We start from the raw sequence: 23,570 nt of genomic DNA, 5'->3' as shown, positions 1-23,570 counted from the left end.
TAATTTAAGAACAGAAATGAATTTACTTCTGGCCAGGCCAGAAGAACCGGACTGTGGTGTAAAGACATAATTAATAAAATTAAATTAAAATGTTTTACTTTTAATGAACTAATGAACCAAAATTATTTTAATGTAATAAATATTTAATAAAATATTTATTTATATATTTTTTGTATCTAGCTACTCCGACACAGTTGTCATAATGACAGGACAACACTAGAGATTAAGGGAAGGTTATGACGAATCGTACAATAATGAAAAAAATGCATGACATCACTAGTTAACGCGTTTGTTGTGTGACCGTTGTTATCATGTTTTTATCTAAAAGTGATGTTTTTTGAAGTTGTTTCAAACTAAATCCGTGTATATATAGTGGTAACGTTATCAAATTGTCTATTCCTTATCAAGTTACGCGATAATGTGTATGCTTTAAGATTTTTAGTAAGGTTATACCTGTTACTGTACGAGACTCAGCTAGATTCATGTTTTTGACTTTTTATGTTAGAAAATTTATCGTAACTGTATGAGCGAGGTCGTTATACGATAAAATACCGGTCCGTTTACATGTTTCAGCCAAATTTTCATAGTTATTGATCGATTTTAATGTTATCTATTGGCAATAATTGTAAAATACATTTTCCTTCGACCTAAATTTGTTGTGGTAATTTGGCGGGCAACCTTCGATTGCGTAAATTTAACTCTTATATTACGAAACTGAATATATTTGATATTACGTAAAATGTTATACATATTACTAAATAGTCATAAATTTTTCTTATAAATATATTTTTATTTTACCATATTACATATAAACATATATACATGAGATAGGATTTAATATAAACTATGTACATATAAAACAAACAGTAATACTATGAAATATATGTATGTATATACAAAATTTTTCAAAAAAGTTTTTTTTATTTAAATTATATAGGTTAATTCACATTCAAATCTAAGTAACTTCATTATAAACACAGTAACAAGTTTCCAATAGTAACAATAACACTTCCTGTACAATTTATCCTGTAACTTAGTGATATTCGCTATTCATGACATAACTGTATTTTTATTTATAATAATTATTGATTATTTTATTAAATCACATACAAATCATTCCGTCTAACATCCAGTAAGTTTACTATGAGTTTTGATTAGTCACTTTAAACTGATAGTAACAAGTAAACAGTTCTTGATGCGTAAACCTCACACACAGTATATATGAGTATCTGATAATCATCCTGTCACTTGTTAGGTGTAATATTAGCAATTATTAAAGTCCTATTGTCTCTTTTTCTTAAAATCTAAATGTTATATGCTTAGAATTACATTAAAATCTGCACAGGTTAATATATGACTTACGGCTAATAGTAAAGTCCAATTACAAGTTTTTTAGTGATATATATATATATATATAATAATGTTAGTTGTATTAAACACATGTTTGTCCGTCTTTCCAGAATTGTACATCCGAATGTCAAGAAGAGAAAGATGTCTCGTCATGAGAAAGCAAAGAGCGGCTTTGTAAGTAAATAAAATATCTAGTTAGTTACAGTATTTATAACTCGGGAACTGATGTACGGATTTGGCTGGAAGTTTGTGGTGAGGTAGGTTGGGATCTTGAGATGGACATAGGATACTACTAAAAAAAATGGCCGATAAAAACTAATGCCTGTATATTTACTGCCTCTAAATCGAAACACGCCTGGTCAGCCATACATTCGTAATTGTGAAAGTAACGCGGACAAAGTCGCGGGCAAAGGCTAGTATGTAATATATATAATATTAATTTAACGTTAAAGTATTATCTTAAAAGCATCTTTTTTTATTTCGGTAAACACTATGTTTATGAAGCAGTGCTCTTCGTGTTGAAGTCCCTAGCACCGGTTCGTCTGTCAGTGGACGAACCAGAAGCCCTAGGGCTGATGTGAAAGATTTATCTATAACAACTCTTTATTATTAGTTTTTTTTTAGGTGTTTTTCACAAATTTTAGTGTAAAAAATGAATTGATCTCGAATCATTTTTTTTTATTTTTATCTTTCAAAGTATATAATATTTAAGATTTAAGATATTTGTAATGTCTTGACTAGTTTCGCTAACACGATTTAATCTAACCATATTGTAATCACATCAAAACGGGCGCAGTCCTTTTGGAGGTTGGTTGCAAAAGACAGACTTACATTGTTAGAATCTTATTCTTTGTTACAGCATATGGATGAATTACAGTTAAATTACGAAAATTACCGATTTTTATAGCAAACACTGTGGATATTAACAAAAAATCCTTTTCGACAGTTTACCCGACTTAAAAACTAGTAGGTCATGTATTTAACATTGCGTCTAAGCCCAATCTATTATTATTATTTTGCTTTGAATTTTAAAAGTTATATTTGTATATAAGTAATTTATTTTATTTACGTAATATTTCTTTGTATTACAATTACGTGCGAGAGGTACAACAGCCAAATCTCTAAAACTTACTTAAAGACTTGGGCCTGTCCAGAACTAACAGCAGTTCATTCTTAGGACGTACTTCGAAGGCAGCCCTAGTAGGTTCCTAGTAGGTACCTAAATTTGGTTAGGTAGAGAGAGGAGCTTGGACGGTGGAGGTCAGCGTTTAACGCGCGTCAGATAGGGACCCCTTAAACCTACACCTGGGTCGCAAGTCCCAGGCACTGTTGAAGCTCCTCTCCCTGCAACGCGATGGACCCGGCACCCGCACGGTGAATCCATTGAATGCTGAGAGGTTTCGTCTCATATTATATAGAATTGAATATATATATATATGTTACACTATTACTAAGGAACATCATTCACTGGTTCTGTGATGTAAAAATTAAAGAAACTTACGGATCATAGTTTCCGAGTAAGATAGAACGTAAAGACATACATACGGAGTACATTGGCATTGATAACTAATCAGTTGGCTATACTTTTGTTTCCTTATAAGTTGTACAAAATATGTCATAACGACTTAAATACAAAGAAAAATGTATAAAAAATATCGGCTTATACATAGTTATATATAGTTATATACAGTTATATACAGTTGTATACAGGTGACATTATTAATCGTAATATTACCTGGTATTCACATAAAATCTTTGTCACGGCAATCAGCCCTTATTAGTATTATGAGGTAAATGATACTATCACTGACCTTGACTGACAGTATACTATAATGGTTGACTTGTATAAATAATTACAGAAACACAATGTTACAAGTGACGGGCTTACCTTCAATGATTATGAGGTTATTACATTAATATATATAAATATTAGGAATCAGCCCCGGCTTCGCACGAACTCTAAAAAAAATATAAAATGGCCTATTTAATTTTGGGAATTATTAAACTTATATTATGATAACTTTCAAATAGTGCGTACGATTTAAATGATTTAAAAAGTAATTTACAGATACCGATGTAGGCTTGAAAACGAAGTAATTTATTCTGATAAGACTTGGTACCGTATTTATGTAAATAGCTTTCCAATAAACGCTTTAGGAATGCAATTTTTAAAAGTTTTAAAATATAGTATGTTGTCCTTAAGGTATGGACATATGCCACCGCGGTCTTTTCTTTAGACCTATATAAGATACACAATTCCACCATATATTATTTTGTTATAACTCAAAGACTTTAGGCAGCGTTTTCGTTAAAAACACTCAGACGGCTCTCGTTTTCCCGACATCTTCAGCAAACATCGCTAATGTACACACAAGTAAATACATAAACTTAACAAATTATATACTATAACCTTCCTCGAGAATCACGCTATCGACTGGTGATAACTGTTTGATAATCGGTGCAGTAGTTTTTCCGTTTACCGCGAACATACAGACAGACAGACGCGGCGAGGGACTTTGTTTTATAATACGTATTTATTGATATTTATCTAATACTATGTATGGACATGGTTCTTAAGGATTTTACATCGTCTGACTTAGACACTTTCGGTTTAAACGTTTTAACGTATAGTTTAAACAAATTTGTTATAGTACACGGTTGCCTTTTAGCCATGCTTTTGTCAGAGGTATTGTAAATGACAAAATATATATGTGATGTAAAAAAAAATATATTTATATATACATATATATATTAAAAGTCGGTATAAACATATCAAAGGATGCATGGAGATACTTTTTTTTCTTTTTAATAGTAAATTTATTTTATTTTATTGCATATTTAATGTTAGTTAATGTCGTCAGTAGCGACACTCACCTGAACTTAGTTCTATCGTAATCAGTAACCGCCCGACAGCCGCGCCGGCTGCACCTCTGTTCTATCGATTTAAATTTGGAACGCGTTCCATCAGTGATGGTGAAATTCGAATTTGGAACATCATAAATGCGTCCTTAGATTTGAATTTGGAACATGAATGCCATTTCTGATTTGGATTTGACAAGTTTCGTTCTTGATTTCGGATTTGGAATGTTTTATTTGCGACATTGGATTTGGAACGATTTGTGATTTATGTTTTATTGGTTCTTTTATGGGAATGTGTATTTGAATTCATTACTAATTCTTTTGTATTACACGTAAGGAGTTTTTTAAATATTTAATCTGCCCAACCTCTAGCGCTTTGTCATGCGATACATTCATTTAATCTATATAACATTATCTTTCTATATATTTCAATGAAACTGCCTTTGTTTATACTATTACAATATCATTGTTATATTTCTATCTCTGTCACTTAATCTCGAATCAGTTTGTTAATATTTGTAAATTGTTTGCCATTAAGACATCCGCCATTTTTATTTCATCTACACAGACTATCCGATAGTATTATATGGTTAGATATTGGTACATATATGATTGTTATCAAACATCCATTGTGAATATTTGTTTAGGAAACAAATGTTATTATCTTACGTAATACCGTCGGTAATGTTGTTTGTCAACAAATTCCTTTTGTGCCATTGATCGTTCTTATGAAGTGTGCAAGCGGCTTTATAGCTTAATAATTTAATTTGCCTTATATTTAAGTATTATAGTTTATTTTTTTCAAAATTCCTTTATGACCATTCTTATAACTTTTGCTGTGTTCTTTGAATATGGTGTAAAAATCACTTAATGACTCAATAATTGTGTGTAACAGGCTATAGTCAACAGTCATAGACTTTTCGTGTATGACCGGTCCTATGAAAACTGCTCTTATGTCTTAAAATTTTTAGATCGTGTAAAACTGTCTTAATTAAAAACTTAATATGTGTAAGACCGGCTTTATTATTCCAAAGCCTATTTTTTACACTCGTATCATGAGAATGGGGGGTTATAAAGAAATTAATGAATTTCTTTCATATCTTCTGTGTTTGTTATCGTGGTGATAAGGCTTGACGATTGTCGCTATTTAATTGGTCGTTTAATTGAAAGAACGAAAACTAAACTTCTTTAATATATTATATATATATATGTTAGTGTAAATATATAAGATAACAAAAAAGGCAATGACATTAAATTTTGAGCGCGAAAATATGAGATTCCAAATTCAAATTTACAATCAAACTTTTTCATACGAATCGTTGTTTGGCGCGTTCTAGTGTTCCAAATTCGAATTCAGCTTTTAATTCCCATAAGGTCGGTGAAGACGGAAGCGTTCATAACAGATCCCGTGTTGTTGTTTAGTTTTTTGGGATATGAATGTTTGATATGAACCGAACATGTACAACAGCATGCCGAGACTGAAGAGAAGGGAGACGTGGAAGAGGAGAAGCGGGGTGAGTTGACTAGTAGCGCTGACGAATGACCACACAATGAATCAATCAATCAATCAATCAATATGCAGAGCGATCAAACAATGAAGCAAGATCTATCAATCGTTCATCGTTCAATTAATATATTAATTTACGTTTACTTAAAAAATTATAACTTATACAGGAGGCTGTATGATTTTAAACAAAATTTTCTTAACATGGAGTGTTTGTTTTATAGTTTAGATAGTATTGTCAAACAAACATACGGCAGGTTAAAAATAGCGGCTGTATGTTTCTGACCTTACTCTGTCGACACTGTTATGCAAAACACCTTATTTTAAAGATTTTATTCTTTAATAATTTTGTCTTCTTCACGAGAGTAATATCCACTGTAAACTGAGTGAATACTTTGCATCAAGACATCCTTACTACGAGTTTCGTCGCTACACTACGTACGCGCCGTTTGTAGTTCATTCGTAAATCTTCATACAGTATTAAGGTCGTTAATTGAGTGGAGAGCTTTGAAACGTCACTTTTTATGTTCATTTATTGATATAGATTCATGAGTTAGGCAAGTTTATATATATGGAAGGTTACAGTTAACTATTACTTATTTTTACAGCTAGTGTTGGCAGGCAGACACAATAATAGTTTAGTATTGACCTAAGACGTAATACCTAGATCCTTACCGGCTCACCCTGAACGTCTAGAGGCTGTGACAAGGCGGTATACATTCAATGCTTTATGTACTTTATTTACGATGTTCGTATAATGTAACCGTAGTACGTGTCATACACAACTCAGTACGGACAGTTTGATAGTTTTTCAATCATATACCCCGTGTATTTGTTAAGCCTCCAAAGCAAATTTACTGAATACGCTAGGATGGCATCCGAAATATAATTTATAAAAAACAAAACGTCGTAATATTATCCCTAACACGGGTTCGCAACGTCAGACTAAACACGGATAGTTTTCCAGTTTTTCACATATAAATATTTTCGTCTAACAGTATATACTTAAGGTGTTTGTATAAAACACTTTTAAACTGTCTGTTTTTAGTCTCAAGATGCAACGTTTGGTAGTAAACATATATATAGGAAGTCAAGTGCCACACACTGTGAATGTCGCTTACGATCGGTTCACATATATTTTTTTATAACACTAATACTATATTCATTTATAAATGAAGACAATTCCGAAGTCGAAGTTAATAAAGTCGCGAGCAAACACTAGTATATAATTAATATATATGTCCAGGGTGATTAATGATGCTGTCTGTACCGCGATTAGTCTTAGTTACTATTAATATCCAGGATAAAGGAAACGATCGAACTATAGGTGTGTAAGTTAACGATTCCAAACTGACACTTATGCTTATAAGTATATATATATTTACTATAACTTAAACTAAAACCTGCAGACGACCTTTTTCTTTTTTTTAAACTAATAACATAAAGAGTTTTACCAGAAACGGCTTATTCAACATACACATGCATACGCAAATTTTTATCCTTTTATAGAATTAATATAATATTGATGTTCTTTCCTCATACTAAACATTGAACACGAACGTTTTGTTAATTACCTCTACAGTGACATTAGTACAAGTTCTCGTCCTCACACTACATACAGAACGTATTGAGTTTTTTATTTTAAATGTTCACACATGATAATATCAACGTGGTCGTATCAATGATAAACGAGAAACGCACCGTACGTAGTGTGCGTTACAGACACGTTTCAAGGACATAATTTTTTTATTGTTATATGTTTAATAGTTAAATCGTAACATACAATCACACATACATGCTATTAAAGTATATAATATATATATACCTATGGTGTTTCTCACGCAAATATTCCAATGTCGTAGTGGTCACAGTGACCTTGCCTGTGAAGAAAGCGGCAGTGATGTTTGAACACGTCGTGCGTCAGTGGAGGCTGAAGGTCAAGTGACGACATCATCAGGATCAACAGTCAACTAGAATCTTAAACTATTTTTTTAAATATTTTTCATCTATCGCATGTCGCATTACAGCCGGTCGCAGAGTAGGGGTTTGGTTGGCGTTAGACTCTATATCATTAAATTAGTAGATATTATTTACGTATATATATTACGAAATCGTTTAGATATATCTTCCAGACCAAATTTCATTATATCTTTGAGATATTATTTTAAAATTATAGCTATAATTATTCATAACACGTGCATAACAATTTTGTTGTCCTTTTAGCACATGCGGGCTATCGTAATGTGTTCAAGGTGACGTCATGGTGGGTCTAATATGGGTTAAAGATGATGTTACGTGACGTCATACTTGGCAGTGTTGATAGAGCGGGACGGGTTATATCAGCTGTTTCATTGTTATGAAAACGCGGGAGGTAGTTTGTGTAGAATCTAAATGTTCAGATTTATCTATCTATAGACTGAGAACGGTTGTATTAAATATATATATATATATATATATATATAGTTCTTCTGTACGTATGTATGTCACTATACTCCTAAACGCTGGACAGATCAGAATGAAATCTTTGTACGTATTTGTCTAGCGCCATATGGTTTAGATTAACAAATCATCCCGGCAGATGGCGCCGCAGTCCGTATGTAGGTTATTTAAAATGAAAAGACTGAAACGTAGGCTACTATATGTATTGTTTTATAATAAAATATTTCTGTCTGAGCGCAACTCACAGCGGAGTCACGGGCAACAACTAGTATATGTATATTTAAAGATGCAGTGCACATTAAGGATTGCACTATAGATGAAGGTCGCGCATGGTCTCGCGTACTCGGTACTGTGTTCCTCACTAGAGGTCAGGCTGTCTCCACAGACGGACGTGCTATCGATGTTTATTTGTGTCGATGGTTTGTGATAGTGTTGTGCTCTTTGATGGGATTCATCGATAATGGATACCGTGTGGGATATGTTCTCTGTGAGTATATCACTATGGAGTTTCCAATATTTTTTATATATATTTATGACAATAAATCATTTATTTATCTTTAATTAATGATACGTTTGTACTGTTAGTTTTTAGTCAGATAATAGTAAATGCGCACTAATAGTAGGCATCGTTGATTTTTTTCAATCAATTACAAAGATGTTTATATGTAAAAAGAAAGACCCGGGAGGTCAAAGGTCAGAGATTTATTTCCAAAATACAATTTTATACATTTGTGCATAATATATGTTCGGTTTTGAAAGAAAAGAGAAAAAAAAAACGTTTAATTTAACCAAATAATAATTGAGTTAACTAGTTCGTGACGCAAAATTTTTGGTTAAAACAACTGATAATAGTGACCTTGAAACGAATTAAATTTAACTGCACTCGCTGAAGTATTGATAAATTTATCAAATTATATATTTAATACTAGTTATTGCCTGCGTCTTCGCGTCAGTATTAAACCTTTGAGATACGCGTCATTATCTTCACGAGGTTTCATCCGATATCCGGAGGACTTTCGTCAGATCCTGAATCGGTGAAGATGGAACTACTCCAGGTTAATGTAGCATCAAAAAGATATGTATATTTTTATTAAGTCGGTTAAAACGTAGCCCGAGTCACCCCTCATGATGTAACCTATCTGCGAGTAAAATTCCCGCCGAAATAGCTCCAGCCGTTCCAGATATTGTCTGGGACAAACGGACATACGATCAAAAATTATGAGAATTGGATTTTTGCTGTGATAGTCCCATGTTTTTAGTGTGCAGTGGGTAATAAGAAATTAATTTAAACACGGGCATGTATTAAATAGTATATATATACTATATATATATCTGTGCGTTTGTTTGTGGTGATATAATAGTCTATTTAGGTGAGTGAGTCAGTATGACCTCATTGATTCATAATTTATATACACGATACTAACATTTTAAATAAATTGCTATTTTTGAAAAAAATGTTTAGACGGATCTCTATATATACATACATATATGTGTGTGTGTGTGTGTCTGTCCGTATACAAGTGATGTTACAGTATTAAACCCAAACAATATACTATCACGAAGGGTTTTTTTTTGACTAAATTTTTATATATTTAAATATATATTTTTTACTTTTTTTTTAATACAACATTATATTTACCTCATAGGCTATATTAGGTTTTACCTCAACAAAAGTTAATCTGTTTTTTATTTATTTAGGTTAAAGATAAAATAAATCCCTATGATCTTAAACCTTAACCTCCTCTCCAAATACTTTTTATATATTTCGTGTATATTAAAAATGTTGTGTGACGTAATCGTATAAATTAAGGATTAAAGATTTTTACTTAAATTCGTCAAATTTCTTGCCAATAATTTTATACCTGAAAGTAGCATAGGAACTTCAGCGATGATGGCAGACGTTATAATAACAAAATCTTCACAGATTTCGATATTTAATTTTGAAATCTTAACAGATCTCGATCGCTTACACTCCCGAGTTCCGGTTAAATAAAAGTTATTTGACATAATTTCATGAACCCTCGGTTCTGTTTGGAGTCGGGCTATGCGACTAGTATGTTTATTAGCGCCCAAAAATACATCACGCTGCCAAAAAATAAGATCACACTCAAGAATATCAGTACGACATCATTTAAAACGCTCGTTACGTGCTTGAAACACAGTGTGGGATGATACTTGGATTTAAATAGGTCTATATACATATATATATAATTAATATATTCACATATATATACATATACTTTATATATAATATGGACAACTTAATAGTCATCAGTGATCTCGTGAGAGAAATCTCCATTTACGGTGAGATTGTATTTTGTTTGTTTGTTCATATCTCGTAAAAAAATTATTATATATATGTATTTGTATTATAATAACATGTTTATAATTTATATTAAACTAGTATGCTTTTATTTACCGCGTATATAATTTAATATTTTTTTGTCTATCTGTATTTTCTTGATAGTCTCCCTAACGGCTGGACCGATTTTGAAAAAACTTCCACAAGACGATAGATAGATAACGATGATTTACTGAAATGTATTTTATTAACTAAATATAGTGAAATTGTCCGAGCGGACGAAGTCGCGGGCGCAGCTAGCTAACAATGGATTTGATCCAATCTACAAAAGTGTTTCCATTGTACTAAATTTGGACGTGACGAGCATTGTACTGTACTATATTACTGTCGTCAAAAAAGGTGGTGTTGTGTGGCTGACGTGGAAGAAGGAGGTCCTCAAATACCATGTGTATAGAGCGGCTTATTATGTATTAGTTTTGACATATATACACCAAACACATGAAAAAAATCGTTAGGTACCATCACGAAATATATTTAACGCCTAAGAAACTTTAATAATTGATAACTAAGTAAAAAAATATAAGGAAATTACGTACACTATAAAATTATAAGGGACTGTAACACTTAGTTGTTAATAAATATATATATATATATATATGTTTTGACCTGAACATAGTGATATGCATGTATATTCTTTGTGACAGCTGGACACCTGGTTCGGAAGGCCGAAGAAGACTGGAGGTGGTATCGACCGTGGATACGACACCGTGCCCCGGGCGGAACTCAGGCCCGATGATGAGGAACCGGCCACGGAGTACACCGCCAAGATAGACGCCCTCGACGACGACCAGCTGGAGAGACGGTTCGAAGAAATGCTGGTGGGTTCCACCAAAAAACTGGTTACCACCAAAAATAAACACGAAAACATGGGATATATAGTCCCCTTTCAACGTTCATTCGCAAAATTATATATAAGATAGTAGATACCATTACATATTAAGCGAAATGAAAAGTAGCACATACAAGAAAAAACAAAATAATAAAAAAATACGCGAAATAAATAAATTAATGAGAAATACCTGGTCTCTTCAATATTACTCGCGAACTTATATATTAGCTATCATTATATACAAAGCCAAAAAAGCTGCCAAACAAATAGTTTTGGTTATAAACATATATAAATTAAATTGAAAAAAATCAATAGTATACTTTTCACAATAAAATATCCTACTGTATCTATCAAACTGGCCAGAATTACATATAAATCGGTCCAGCCATTGACATTACATGTTCGAAACTATCTAAAACATGAAAAATCTATGATCTCTTTTTAACATTTAACATAATATGATTATAAAATTACAGTTATATTATAAAGTAGGTTTTACTACTGGACCGATATTGATGAAACTTCAACATTACAGACTGACATGAACATAGGAGAGAAGAAGAAGGAGCCGCTGAGAAAATACTCCAGAGACCAGAAGAAAAAGATGCTGGTGGCTTACAAGTTCGTTAACGCCCAGGTATATATACGAATGACAGAAGATTCTATAGAAGAATTGTACGTCATATAAAATTAGGTGTTTGCGAATACTCTGCAACAGCCAAATAGTTTTAATATAGAGTCATTCTGAAGATATCTTCGCCCTTGAAGCTCTGATGATGAAAGGATTCTTTTGCTAAACATGCAGCTAACGGCTGCCCTCATTATACATTAAACGGTCATATACAGTAACAAACACTGAAATCTATTTTAACTATCTTCAACGCCATCTATTAGCGACTAGCTGAATTAATTTTTTAAATAAATTGTTAATAACATTCCAGGAGGGTAGGTCGAAATTCGAGAAGCCCGCGGACTACGTGTCGTATCTGAACCAGCCAGAGTTATCGGTGGGTAAGCTGCACAGTTGCTTGGAGAACCTGAGGATATCCCTGACGAACAATCCCCTGTCATGGATCGAGGAGTTCGGGCCGAAGGGTATCGAGAGTCTGCTGACTACCCTCAATGTCTGCTATACTAAGTGAGTTTTTGTTAATTTCCTTGCTTATTTTTGTATATTTTCTGTGATTGATGGCCGATTTTATATTACACGCTATCAGCGGGAGCGGATTTTATCGGTAATGTTGTGTGTTTATATTTTCATTTGTCTTATAAGTACAGTAATGAGTGATCCAGGTTAATACAGTGGCATCAATGTCAGTGTGATCCTCCTAGCACAGAACATAAATTAATTTGTACTGAAAATTTATAAATAAATCCTCGCATATAACAGCAAGTTAGAGGTAAAAGCTCATAAACTTTCAATTTTAAGTTTTAAATCAATTTTAATAAAAATATTATTATATAAACATTTAATATTCTAATATATTCCACTATATTTCTATATATTCTCAGCGATTCCCGTTACGATCGCGTCCAGTACGAGTGTATACGCTGTCTCTCCGCTATCCTGAACAACACGGTCGGTATCAGAGCGGTGTTCGACTGTCGGGAGGCTCTTCCCGTACTGGCCAGGAGTTTGGATGCCAGGAAACCACACTGTGCGCTGGAAGCTGCTAAGGTGATGAGAGAGAGAGACAGAGACACAAACACACAGACATATCTCATATATGTATATATATTAGTAATGTTTGAAATTCACTACACACACATACAAACACACGTAACTAAATCTTATATAATTACAAAAAGGTATTGGTTTTTTAAGTGATACTGATGGTAATTTTGTTATGTTGCAGGTGTTGGCAGCGATATGTCTCATACCGAACGGTCATGAGAAGGTTCTGGAAGCTATCACAATGGCCGGGGAGTCCAGCCGCAGACCGAGACTGCTCCCCATCATCGAGGGTCTGTCTCCGAAGGCCCCTGAGAGTCTCAAGGTACACAAACCAAGATAAATTTAAACTATTTTTACTAATATCTTTCATAATAGTCTTACCAAATGTTTTCCAACGACGTAAATACGGACAGTTTGTAGTCAACACGCCTAAGCTATATATAATATATTAATCCCCAGAACGGCTGCATGCAGCTCATGAACGCTATCATAACTGAACCGGAAGAGCTGGAGTTCAGGATGCATCTGAGGAGCGAGTTCATGAGAACCGGCCTTTATGACCTGATGGGTGAGGCCTATTGTTGGATGTATATCAAAAATACGCTGAAGTGATCTCGATGAAACTTTCCGATAATGTGTAGATATCAGAATAGGATATGGGTGTGATGTATGCGTTGATTTAGTGTTTGCAACAAAGATAGTTGTAGATTTAATATATACACACAATTTTTGTTTAAAAACCTGGAGAAAGTCGCTGATAAAAGCTAGTATATATCTCTGGTATATATATCTCCCTCAGTCCAGTCTGGGCCATGTTAAAGTCAATCCTGAATTCCTCCGTATTCCTCCAGACTCCCTCCAGGCGGGCGCGGAGGACGGCGGCCGGCTTATCCAGATGAACGTCTTCGACACCCACGCTGCAGCGGACCAAGAGGAGTTCCTCGCCAAGTTTGATGACGTGAGGTAGGGAAGCAGAGCTTGTGTCGAAGACAGACAGACGGACAGAGAGAGGGAGAGAAGGAGATAGTTGTATGCTTCAGAAGTCATATCAATACAAATAAAAAAATATTTGATTGGATCCCTTCGAAGAAGCGAAACTCCGTAATGTGCGAATGAAAATATATGATGCGTGCAGCGAAACAAACTGGACGAAGAGCTCAACACAGAGCAGCAAGCTCGTGCTGCGCTGTGCCGCGGCTCCGCCCTGATCACTGCGCTGCTCAGCAGCAGTACCATGCCATGTGCCTGGAATCTACCGACTCTCTCTCTCTCTATCTCTCTCCTGCTATCTACATCCATGTATCTCTGTCTCTCTCCCTCAGAGTAAACGTTACACGCGACTCGCCGGGTGTGGCCTAAGAAGTTTCACGTTGTTTCACCTCAAAATGTTTCTTAATATGTATACATACCTTATCATAGTATAATTGACTCGGTCTATTCCGTAATTCCAGGGTCGACTTCCACGATGTCAACGAATGCTTCGAGCTGGTTAAGAACCTTGTTGTGGAGACGCCCGCGGAGCCCTACCTGCTGTCCATACTGCAACACCTGCTCTTCATCAGGGACGATGAGCTCATCAGGTATCAAATATTCGGTATACAGCATGTTCACAAGACACTAAACATATGTATATATATATAATGTAACTTAATGTAACTTCATAATATATAATGTCATAATGTTCATAATATATAATTTGGACTGTATTAATATAAGAAAAAACATTATTTTATTAGTATAAGTGGTAAAAAATACACGTGTGATCGGACGAAGCCGCTGGCTGAATTAGTTAATATAATCGCCTATCGATCGCTTCCAGGCCGGCGTACTACAAGCTGATAGAGGAATGTGTCACGCAAATAGTCTTACACAAAAACGGATACGACCCCGACTTCCGGTTGACGCAGCGGTTTAACATAGATGTGCAGCCGCTGATAGAGGGACTCATAGGTAACACGCGTGCGGACACACACGCTACTCACATTATATATGGAAGACTAAAGATATCATCCATTCCAGAGAAATCGAGGGCTGAAGAAGAGAGGAAGGTGGAAGAGCTGAAGAGTAAGCTGGAGGCGGCGATAGCTGCCAGGCAGGAGGCGGAGGCCAGGGTCGCGCACCTGGAGCAGAGACTGAAGACGGCGCCGCCCAGCGGCCCGGGGGGAGTGACCCAGGGGAATATAGCCGCTATAGCTAAGGTACAGGAAAACGATCCTTACGACCTGGTGTTAAGATTAACACATACAGTTCCCGGCTCGTAGCTAGCCAAGGTTGTGGCGGAGTGGGGATAAAGAGCATACACTTAGCGCAACAGCTCGTCCCACTAACAAAAATAATTTGTCCAACTTAAGCGCTCGCGAGCCGCCGCTGAGACAATATTATGCATGTATTGGCGTAATAAAAGCCACAAAACATACGCTTCAATGTCATTGTTGACCGACTTTAAAATTTGAAGTATGTCTGTCTAATAAATACAAGACTCAATACGGACATTCAAAAAAACGAGTTTAAAAATATGCTAAACAGAACTTTCTAATCAATGTCGTAATTAAATGTAGCTGTTACAGTTAGCCATGATATCGTTTGTTCCAGGCGATAGGGAGCCCCGGCGGGCCGCCGCCCCCTCCCCCGCCGCCGATGCCAGGTGTGTAATACTGATACAGAGGCTGCATGACAGCATGTGACACAAACATACAGACACCCTGCGGGTGACGGGTCTATGGGCTTCAAATATTTAATTATTATATACAATATGTATATATTTGGAATTAATTTCTTATTATTATATATATAATCTATTAACATTTTAAATATCTTTATATTTTTTCTATATATTAACATACAGACATATTAACTGCATGTACATTTTTCCTAGATGGCCCTCCCCCACCTCCCCCGCCGCCGATGACAACAGGTAAAGAAATATATATATTATAACTAGTGATATTAAATACTTAAAATAGAGTGATTAATTTATTATCTGTGTAGACATACATGAGTCTGTTTTGTCAGTGAGATATTTTTTTCGGATTACTACGCGTTTTGATATTCACGTCCCGTCTGTCCGTGATCATGGTAGCTGCAAAGTAACCGACAATTCGGGAGTATGTTGTTGAAATAAATATAAGCGCGTGGCACATCCGAAAATATCAGCATAACTTAAACGAATACTCGCGAATATCTGAGATGCCAATACTCATGTCTCTAAGTAATTCATGTTCCGATGTCCAGGTGGGGGACCTCCTCCCCCTCCGCCTCCACCCATGCCGGGCGCTGGGGCCCCTCCCCCGCCCCCGCCCCCGATACCCGGAGGCCCGCCGCCGCCGCCCATGCCGGGGGGACCCAGGCCTCCACCGCCGCCCGGGATGCCTTCCGCCCCAAGGATGGTAAATAAACAGACAGTTATTTTTATACTTGACAAGGTGTATTGTTGATATAGAGTTAGTAAAATTAATATATATATATAAGATTTTTGATAGAAAATATATAAGGAAGTATTCAGTCCTGAACAAGTTCCAGACCTGTGATCACTGAGCTCTAACTTTCTAGTCGCTTCTCGTATCGAGCTGCGTGTCCCTGACTCGGGCCGGGGAGCACTCTGTAGGATGATTTATCTCATTACTCGGACGCTAAATATATAATATCACAAATGCTACCGGGCGTCCGCCGGCAACACAAACTATGATCAAACTTTATTTTAAATATAGACCGTGAAATAATAGCTTACGCTTTCCAGTTAGTTATTCGTATATAATAATTCGCTAATGTCCTCCCAGCCTCAACCGGATGTACTCCCTCACGGTCTAAAGCCCAAAAAGAAGTGGGAGGTCGAGGGACCCCTGAAGAGAGCGAATTGGAAAACCATAGTCCCCCAGAAGATGTCCGAGAAAGCTTTCTGGTTAAAGGTGATTACACATCATTGTGACATTTAACCGACTTAATAAAGTTATGTTCTGTGTTTGTCCATCACATATGTTTATCAACAAAAAATATATATGTGTTTTTCTTTTTGTTATAATTGAAGAAAAAAATATGTGACCATGTTAGACTACTTGGTTGTTGTTTGTGTGATTGTGAAGTTATATTATGCTGCAGGTCCAAGAAGATAAGTTGGCTTCACCGGATATACTGACGGGATTAGCACAGAAGTTCTCCAGCAAACCGATGGCTAAGAAGAACGAGGATAACGTCGACAGGTACACACACACACACACACACCCATATATGTATACATATATAAGTATTTAGTTATCATTATCATGATTCACAGACTAGTCACAGGCGGACAGACATATTTTATTTTAAAACACTAGCCTTATGGTGCAGAACTCAAAACATTACCCCGGACATGCCGATCAATACAAACTTAGTATATCAAACATTGTTCTCTCAGGCCCTCACCCTCAAAACGCCGAGGCATTATACTAACTTATTATATAATTGACTTTCCAGGGCCCACACCCTCAAAAAGGCGAAGGACCTCAAAGTGCTGGACAGTAAAGCGGCACAGAACCTGTCGATACTTCTGGGGGGCTCCCTGAAACACCTGTCGTACGAACACATCAAGACCTGCATACTGAGATGCGACACCACAGTACTTAACGCTAACGTACTGGATCTCCTGATACAGGTTGGTGACAGCTGCTCACGTGCAGCTGAACGTGGTCTTGAGTTCACAACCTTGCCGTACGTGTGCAAGGAGTACTGCCGGTGTTTATAAGTAGATCCCAAGTTAGAAATATTGGTAATTAGATTGGTATCACCACCCAATAGATGGCGCCGCGAGCGGAGGACATGGTTCAGTATATAGTCATGTTGTAAGCAACAGAATATAGATCGGCACTAGCGCTGCCTTGCGGCAACTATGTCAACGTTTAAAGTATGTCCTGATCTGTCAGCAGGCCGTATTATTTATGATCGCAAGTCAGACGATACACTACGGTGAAGTAGCTGTGACTTGTGGCTAGGTTGGTATCCTTCTATCACATCACGTGTCCCCAGTACCTGCCGCCGGCGGACCAGCTCCGCAAGCTGTCCGATCTGCGGTGCTCCAGCGACGAGCTGACGGAGGCGGAGCAGTTCGCGGCCGTGGTCTCCGACGTGAAGAGGCTCGCCCCCCGGCTCAGGAGTCTGGCCTTCAGGGAGCACTACCAAGAGATCGTCTCGGAGTTGAAGCCGGTGAGGAGGTTATTGTGTGTGTCTGTGTGTCTGTTCTCTTCAGACTCAGCAACTACTATGAAAAGTATTTAAAATCAACTGAAATTATACAGCCCTAAATTTGTTCCTTTAATGGTAGTGTTTATATACATATATATAAGACTAACAAAATCATTAAAAATGTAGTTTTACTATACAGCCGATAATTTTAAATAACAAACTCATAGTTATCTTAAACCAAAACATCTTAAATAAGTTAAATTTTATTAACCTACAAATCGCGTCAACGAATACTTTCCCGCGTAAAGTGACAACCAAACGTCGCCGCTTTATCGTCACTCCGGGTGCGTTCGGGGATTTAAAAGTCGGGTTCAAATTAAACGTGTGTTAGTTATATATGTATAATGTTGCAGGACATAGTGTCGGGTACAGCCGCGTGCGAGGAGGTCCGCTCCAGCGTGAAGTTCGCTCGTATCCTGGAACTGCTGCTGCTCCTGGGCAACTACATGAACACGGGCTCCAACAACGCCGGCGCCTACGGCTTCGAGATCAGCTTCATCACTAAGGTTGGTGTACGACAGCACGTCTTAAAGTAGCGCAGAATTGGTATATATATATATATATATATATACCAATTCTGTATATATATATATATAATAATTTTGTTATTTAAATGTCATAGTACTGGTGGAGTTGAAAACAATATGCTTTATTAGTCCCAAAAATACAAACCAAAGTAAAAAAATACAGCCAGATAAATATATATACCTGTGCTGGATCACTGCGTGCCAGCAAAAATGTGCTTCAGATCATTAAAATATCCAAAGCTGTGATCATTGGGTTCGCTCACGGCCCTGGACGTGTTGCTATAGCCGACCAAACTAAATAGTTGCAATGACTTCTTAAATGAACCGGGTTATATGAAGCGTTCCTGCCTTTGTATTTTACTTTAAGGTATAGATTGATTTGCTTCATAGTAAATACCACACATATCACACAACATGGGACATATAAGACATGTCATTAGGAGCCTCTTATATATTTTGCTTCTGAGTGTATGCCTGATCGTATGTTTTTTCAGTTGACGGCGACGAAGGACTTGGAGAACAAGCAAACCCTGCTGCATTACCTCGTGAACACCATAGAGACCAAGTTCCCAGAAGTACTCAACTTCGCTGAGGAGATGCCGCACATTGATAGGTATAATCAACACACACACACACACATATATATATCCCTTAGCTGAGTAATTGTAAGATTCACTGGTAAGAGCATCACGGAGCAGTTGTAATATTTCTGAGTATATTATATATTAAGTATGTAATACTTTTTATATATAGCATCCTTGGAACGCGTCCCACACGACTTGTGTATGATACAGGGTGCTATAGCAACACACAACGCCCAGCCAGCGCCACCTGCCGCGCGTCGCGTGACTGCCCACAGCTGTTTCCACATACACTATTTACCTCATTTTAAACTGTCAGTTATTTCTTTGAAGGGCGGCGCGCGTGATCCAATGACTTTCTTATATATAACGTCATCGATATCGTATTTCGCCAGGGCCGCGAGGGTCTCGCCGGAGAATCTACAGAAGGCGCTGAAAAAGATGGAGAACGACATCCGCTCGCTAGAGACGGACCTCAACAACTCCAGGGTTCCGCAGTGCGCTGACGACCTGTTCCACGAGACCATGAGCGTATCCTTTGACATATACGTTTCCGGACGTCCTCACACATTCCCGTCTCGTCGGGAGCACGCAACTCGTATAATAAGTCTCAGCACATCCAAAAATATTAGTTATATTTAAATTAATCCACGCGAGTCTCAGATCTCCTTACACGCGGGTAGACGAGGAAATTTTCTTTGGCAGCATATCATATTGTTTGTTTTTCCTGTGCTTTGTTACATAAGGGAAAGTAACGACGTGTGATCAGGTGGCTCCTGATGATGTGTTGCTTCGGATTGCTCCAGTAGCTCATCAAGCGTAGCTATGTCCGTGTAATAGTAACCTTGACTCGAAGCCAGAACTTCGCGAAGGAAGCCCGCGAGCAGTGCGACCTGCTGCACTCCATGTTCAAGAAGATGGAGTCGCTGTACGCCGAGCTGGCGGAGTACTACGTGTTCGACCCGGCCAAGTACACCCTGGAGGAGTTCTTCGCCGATGTCAAGACCTTCAAGGATTCCTTCGCGGTGAGCGGCTCCTGAGAGTTTTGAACATTTCTCCTTCATACTGAACTGCTACCATGTGATATGCGGTCCCGAGATTACAGTGATTGAGCTGACACACCTATTCATCTCAATGACTATATTAAATGTCAATCTACCCCCAGACGGCCCACCAGGAGAACGTTATAGCGCGAGAGACCGAGGAGAGAGCGAGGAGGGCGAGGGACGCGCGGGCGGCGGCGGAGAGGGACAGGAGGGACCGGCAGATGAGATACAAACAGTTCGTGGACATGGAGAGGGCGCAGGACGGGGTCATGGACAGGTGAGGGCGGGGGGAGACAGGGGAAGAGGGGTGGGGGCCTCGTCCCTGGCAACTCCTCACGATCCTAACTTTTAATTTTCTATAATGAGTAACAGTCACTGTAAATGCCAGGATTTCATATACTGGCATAACATGCTCGCCTTTAGGGTGCTTACTATATATACTGTTAGGAGCCACAGTCAGTCCGCGGGAGGTTGTTCGTTTTTGTGATATGTTATTTTCCTTTCAGCCTGATGGAGGCGCTGCAGAGCGGCTCGGCGTTCAGTCGCGAGAGACCGAGGAAGAAAGCCAATCCCAGGGTCGCCGGAGGTGAGTCCCGCGCCGCTCGCGGCGGGTAGCAATCGATAGACCTCAGGCAATGCAATTAACACAATGATATCGTAAATTGGACTGTATTGTAAGTAAATGAGATTGATTTCCGCACGCTCAGAGGATAGCGACGAGGAGCGCGAGCTCGTGAGGGCGATATTGAGTCGTATCGAAGGTAAATAAAGTCCATTATGGAAAGACGACGCGCTGGTTGCTTGGTTCGCATTGCTATATATCGCACGCAGTAAGAGGCACAGACGATACACAGACAGTAACTTCTTGTACGGAAACGTGTCACAAATATATATATATATTAAAATACACTTTATGTAACGACAGGACGCCCGGCCGCCGGGTCCGCGCGCGGGCGGCGCGCCGTCCCTCGGGGCGCGATAGAGACATACAGACAAGTCCATTCCTATTAGCTTTACATGTCCACTAACGCGTAGAGTTCCTGTGATGCCAAATAATACATTAATTTTATTTTGAAGTGAAACTTCTCAGGCCACTCCCGGCGAGTTGCGTGTAACGTTTGAGGGAAAGAGACAGAGATACACGGATTTAGATAGTAGGAGAGAGATAGAGAGAGAGAGAGAGAGTCGGTAGATTCCAGGCACATGGCATGGTACTGCTGCTGTGCAGCCCAGTGGTCAGGGCGGAGCCGCCACATAGCGTAGCACGAGCTTGCTGTTCTGTATTGAGCTCTTCGTTCAGTTTTTTTTTATGCTTGTATCATATATTTTCATCCGCACATTACGGAGTTTCACTTCTTAATTTGTTTATTTATTTTAAATTTTATTTGTAGTCCAACTAATATATATAAAAATAATATGTTGCGGACCAAGTGATGAATCGGTAATTTTTCATAACGACCGGCCAACATGAAGGCGATGTGATGGCAAATGTTCAAACAATCTGACAAAATGGCCGTTTTACACGATGTCTGTTAGTGCAGTCAAGTGAGGCTGCGCTTAGCAGCTTAGGTAGATATTTATTAGACATTTCCAATAATACCCGCATTCATCACTCGGTACATTACATTACATAATTCTTCTAGTAGTATATATAACGCCAGCCGCCTCTAAATATATTGTGAACCGCAGCCCAGTAACCCTTAACGTTTTACCCGTCGTGCCAAGCGCTAGGCTGTCTCCCGCCTCGTCGCTTTCGATGTTGTTCCGTCCGTCGTAGATAGATATTTGTTTTTATTTCTTTCATATAACTTTGTTATTCCATGTAATCATAATATTTTGATGTTTTTCCGCAGCTGAGAGACGAGCACAGCTGAACAGGTCGCGCTCCAGGTCCGGCCTGAGCGGGCCGCTGACGTCACGCGAGCTGACCAAGTTAGTATTATACTGAGCGCCGCGCGCCGGCCGGGGCGGCTGAGTCGGCGCGGAGGCGGCTGCTGTGTATTGTTATAATTAATTACGATACTAAAGCTCCTGTTTTATTTCCAGTGAGCTGCTCGGGAACGCGTGACGTGCTCAAGTGATATTAGTGTTATATATTAGTGTTAAGTGCCGCGGCCTGGCCGATACAACCCGCCATGCGCACACGCACACACACACACGCACACACACACACGCACACGCACACAGTCTCTATAGTGAAGAGCCCTTGGGTCATAAGTGAAGTGAGGCTTTAGGAATCCGTGGTTGTGTATGATATAATCAATTTTGAGGGTAGATATATAACGCCATGTATATATGCAGGATACTGTGTGTGTGTTCGTCAGGAATGTCTGTCTGTCGTGTGATATACAACGAGTCCAATCAAAAGGCTGTATCTAGCTTAACTAGATATAAGTAGATTTTTTTTTACAATTTACACACACACACACACGCACACATACACACATATATATGTGTGTATACGTGTGTGTGATCTTCGTTGACAAGTCTTCCTTTATTATATTGTATTCGATTCCGGCCTCGTAATATATTTGACAACATTATATAATCATTGTAATGCGAGCCAGCACCAACGCATCTCTCCAGCAGCAGGCCGTCGCCCCGCGCACGCGAGCTCATGTCGTCATTCCGAGCGTGCCTCGGGCACGTTAGTGATATTTTTTGCTAACAAATGCCTTATTTGTATATACCTAAGGACTGTTTTTGTTTTTCAAGTCCCCGGCCTCGTGTCCCGGGCCTTATATTGTATAGTATAGTGTAACCGGTAGGCCTCACGTAAGTCCATGTATACATAACACTTATGTAAATATATTTTTGTAAAATGTTAATTTTTTTTTTAAATACATTGTTTTTTAAACTCCGCCTCGTTTTATTTCTGTTTCATTTTTATCACATCTCATTATCTTAGCTTTGTATATCAAACACAATAAACAATGATTTTGGGCGTTAACAATTTTCGGAAACTAACGAATGATGATAAAACATGCGACTTCGGGAATTGGAAATCATTTTGTATCAAAGATAATATATTCTACGTTCACCTTCACATCCCCTCCACCCAGATAAAATGCGACATGCGATAGGCGGATGAAAAAAAGTCAAAACAATAGTATGTAGTATTTTAGTGATCTATGTAAAGAGATAATTCTGCGAGTTATTAATTCGTCTTTCAGTTTATTTT

The 23,570-nt window shown here is 37.9% G+C and overlaps 1 protein-coding gene across 8 annotated transcripts; it reads left to right on the top strand.

Annotated features, from left to right (window-relative positions):
- Positions 1-232: 232 nt before the first annotated feature.
- On the top strand, positions 233-23,249 carry LOC116776646 (protein diaphanous). 8 transcript variants are annotated; one of them, XM_061525458.1, is made up of 28 exons: positions 233-375; positions 1,461-1,524; positions 11,159-11,332; positions 11,879-11,980; positions 12,285-12,481; positions 12,856-13,021; positions 13,200-13,340; positions 13,478-13,586; positions 13,870-13,981; positions 14,470-14,598; positions 14,838-14,968; positions 15,038-15,216; positions 15,611-15,662; positions 15,894-15,932; positions 16,250-16,404; positions 16,795-16,923; positions 17,114-17,214; positions 17,471-17,648; positions 18,020-18,196; positions 18,589-18,741; positions 19,257-19,375; positions 19,739-19,874; positions 20,204-20,368; positions 20,509-20,666; positions 20,896-20,975; positions 21,097-21,150; positions 22,243-22,321; positions 22,436-23,249. In XM_061525458.1, exons 2-28 carry the CDS (start codon positions 1,492-1,494, stop codon positions 22,455-22,457), a joined length of 3,270 nt encoding a protein of 1,089 aa, XP_061381442.1. In that variant the 5' UTR covers positions 233-375; positions 1,461-1,491; the 3' UTR covers positions 22,458-23,249. The 8 variants fall into 8 exon arrangements, with proteins under 8 accessions (XP_061381442.1, XP_061381440.1, XP_061381444.1 ...); XM_061525456.1 differs by lacking the exons at positions 233-375; positions 1,461-1,524 and adding exons at positions 4,246-4,323; positions 5,584-5,723; XM_061525460.1 differs by lacking the exons at positions 233-375; positions 1,461-1,524; positions 15,894-15,932 and adding exons at positions 4,246-4,323; positions 5,584-5,723.
- Positions 23,250-23,570: the final 321 nt, after the last annotated feature.

Source organism: Danaus plexippus, chromosome 30 (genome assembly GCF_018135715.1).
Source record: "Danaus plexippus chromosome 30, MEX_DaPlex, whole genome shotgun sequence".
NCBI classification, from domain to species: Eukaryota; Metazoa; Arthropoda; class Insecta; order Lepidoptera; family Nymphalidae; genus Danaus; species Danaus plexippus.
Note: the sequence above shows the minus strand (reverse complement) of the source record. Positions and strands in the feature narration are given on the sequence as shown.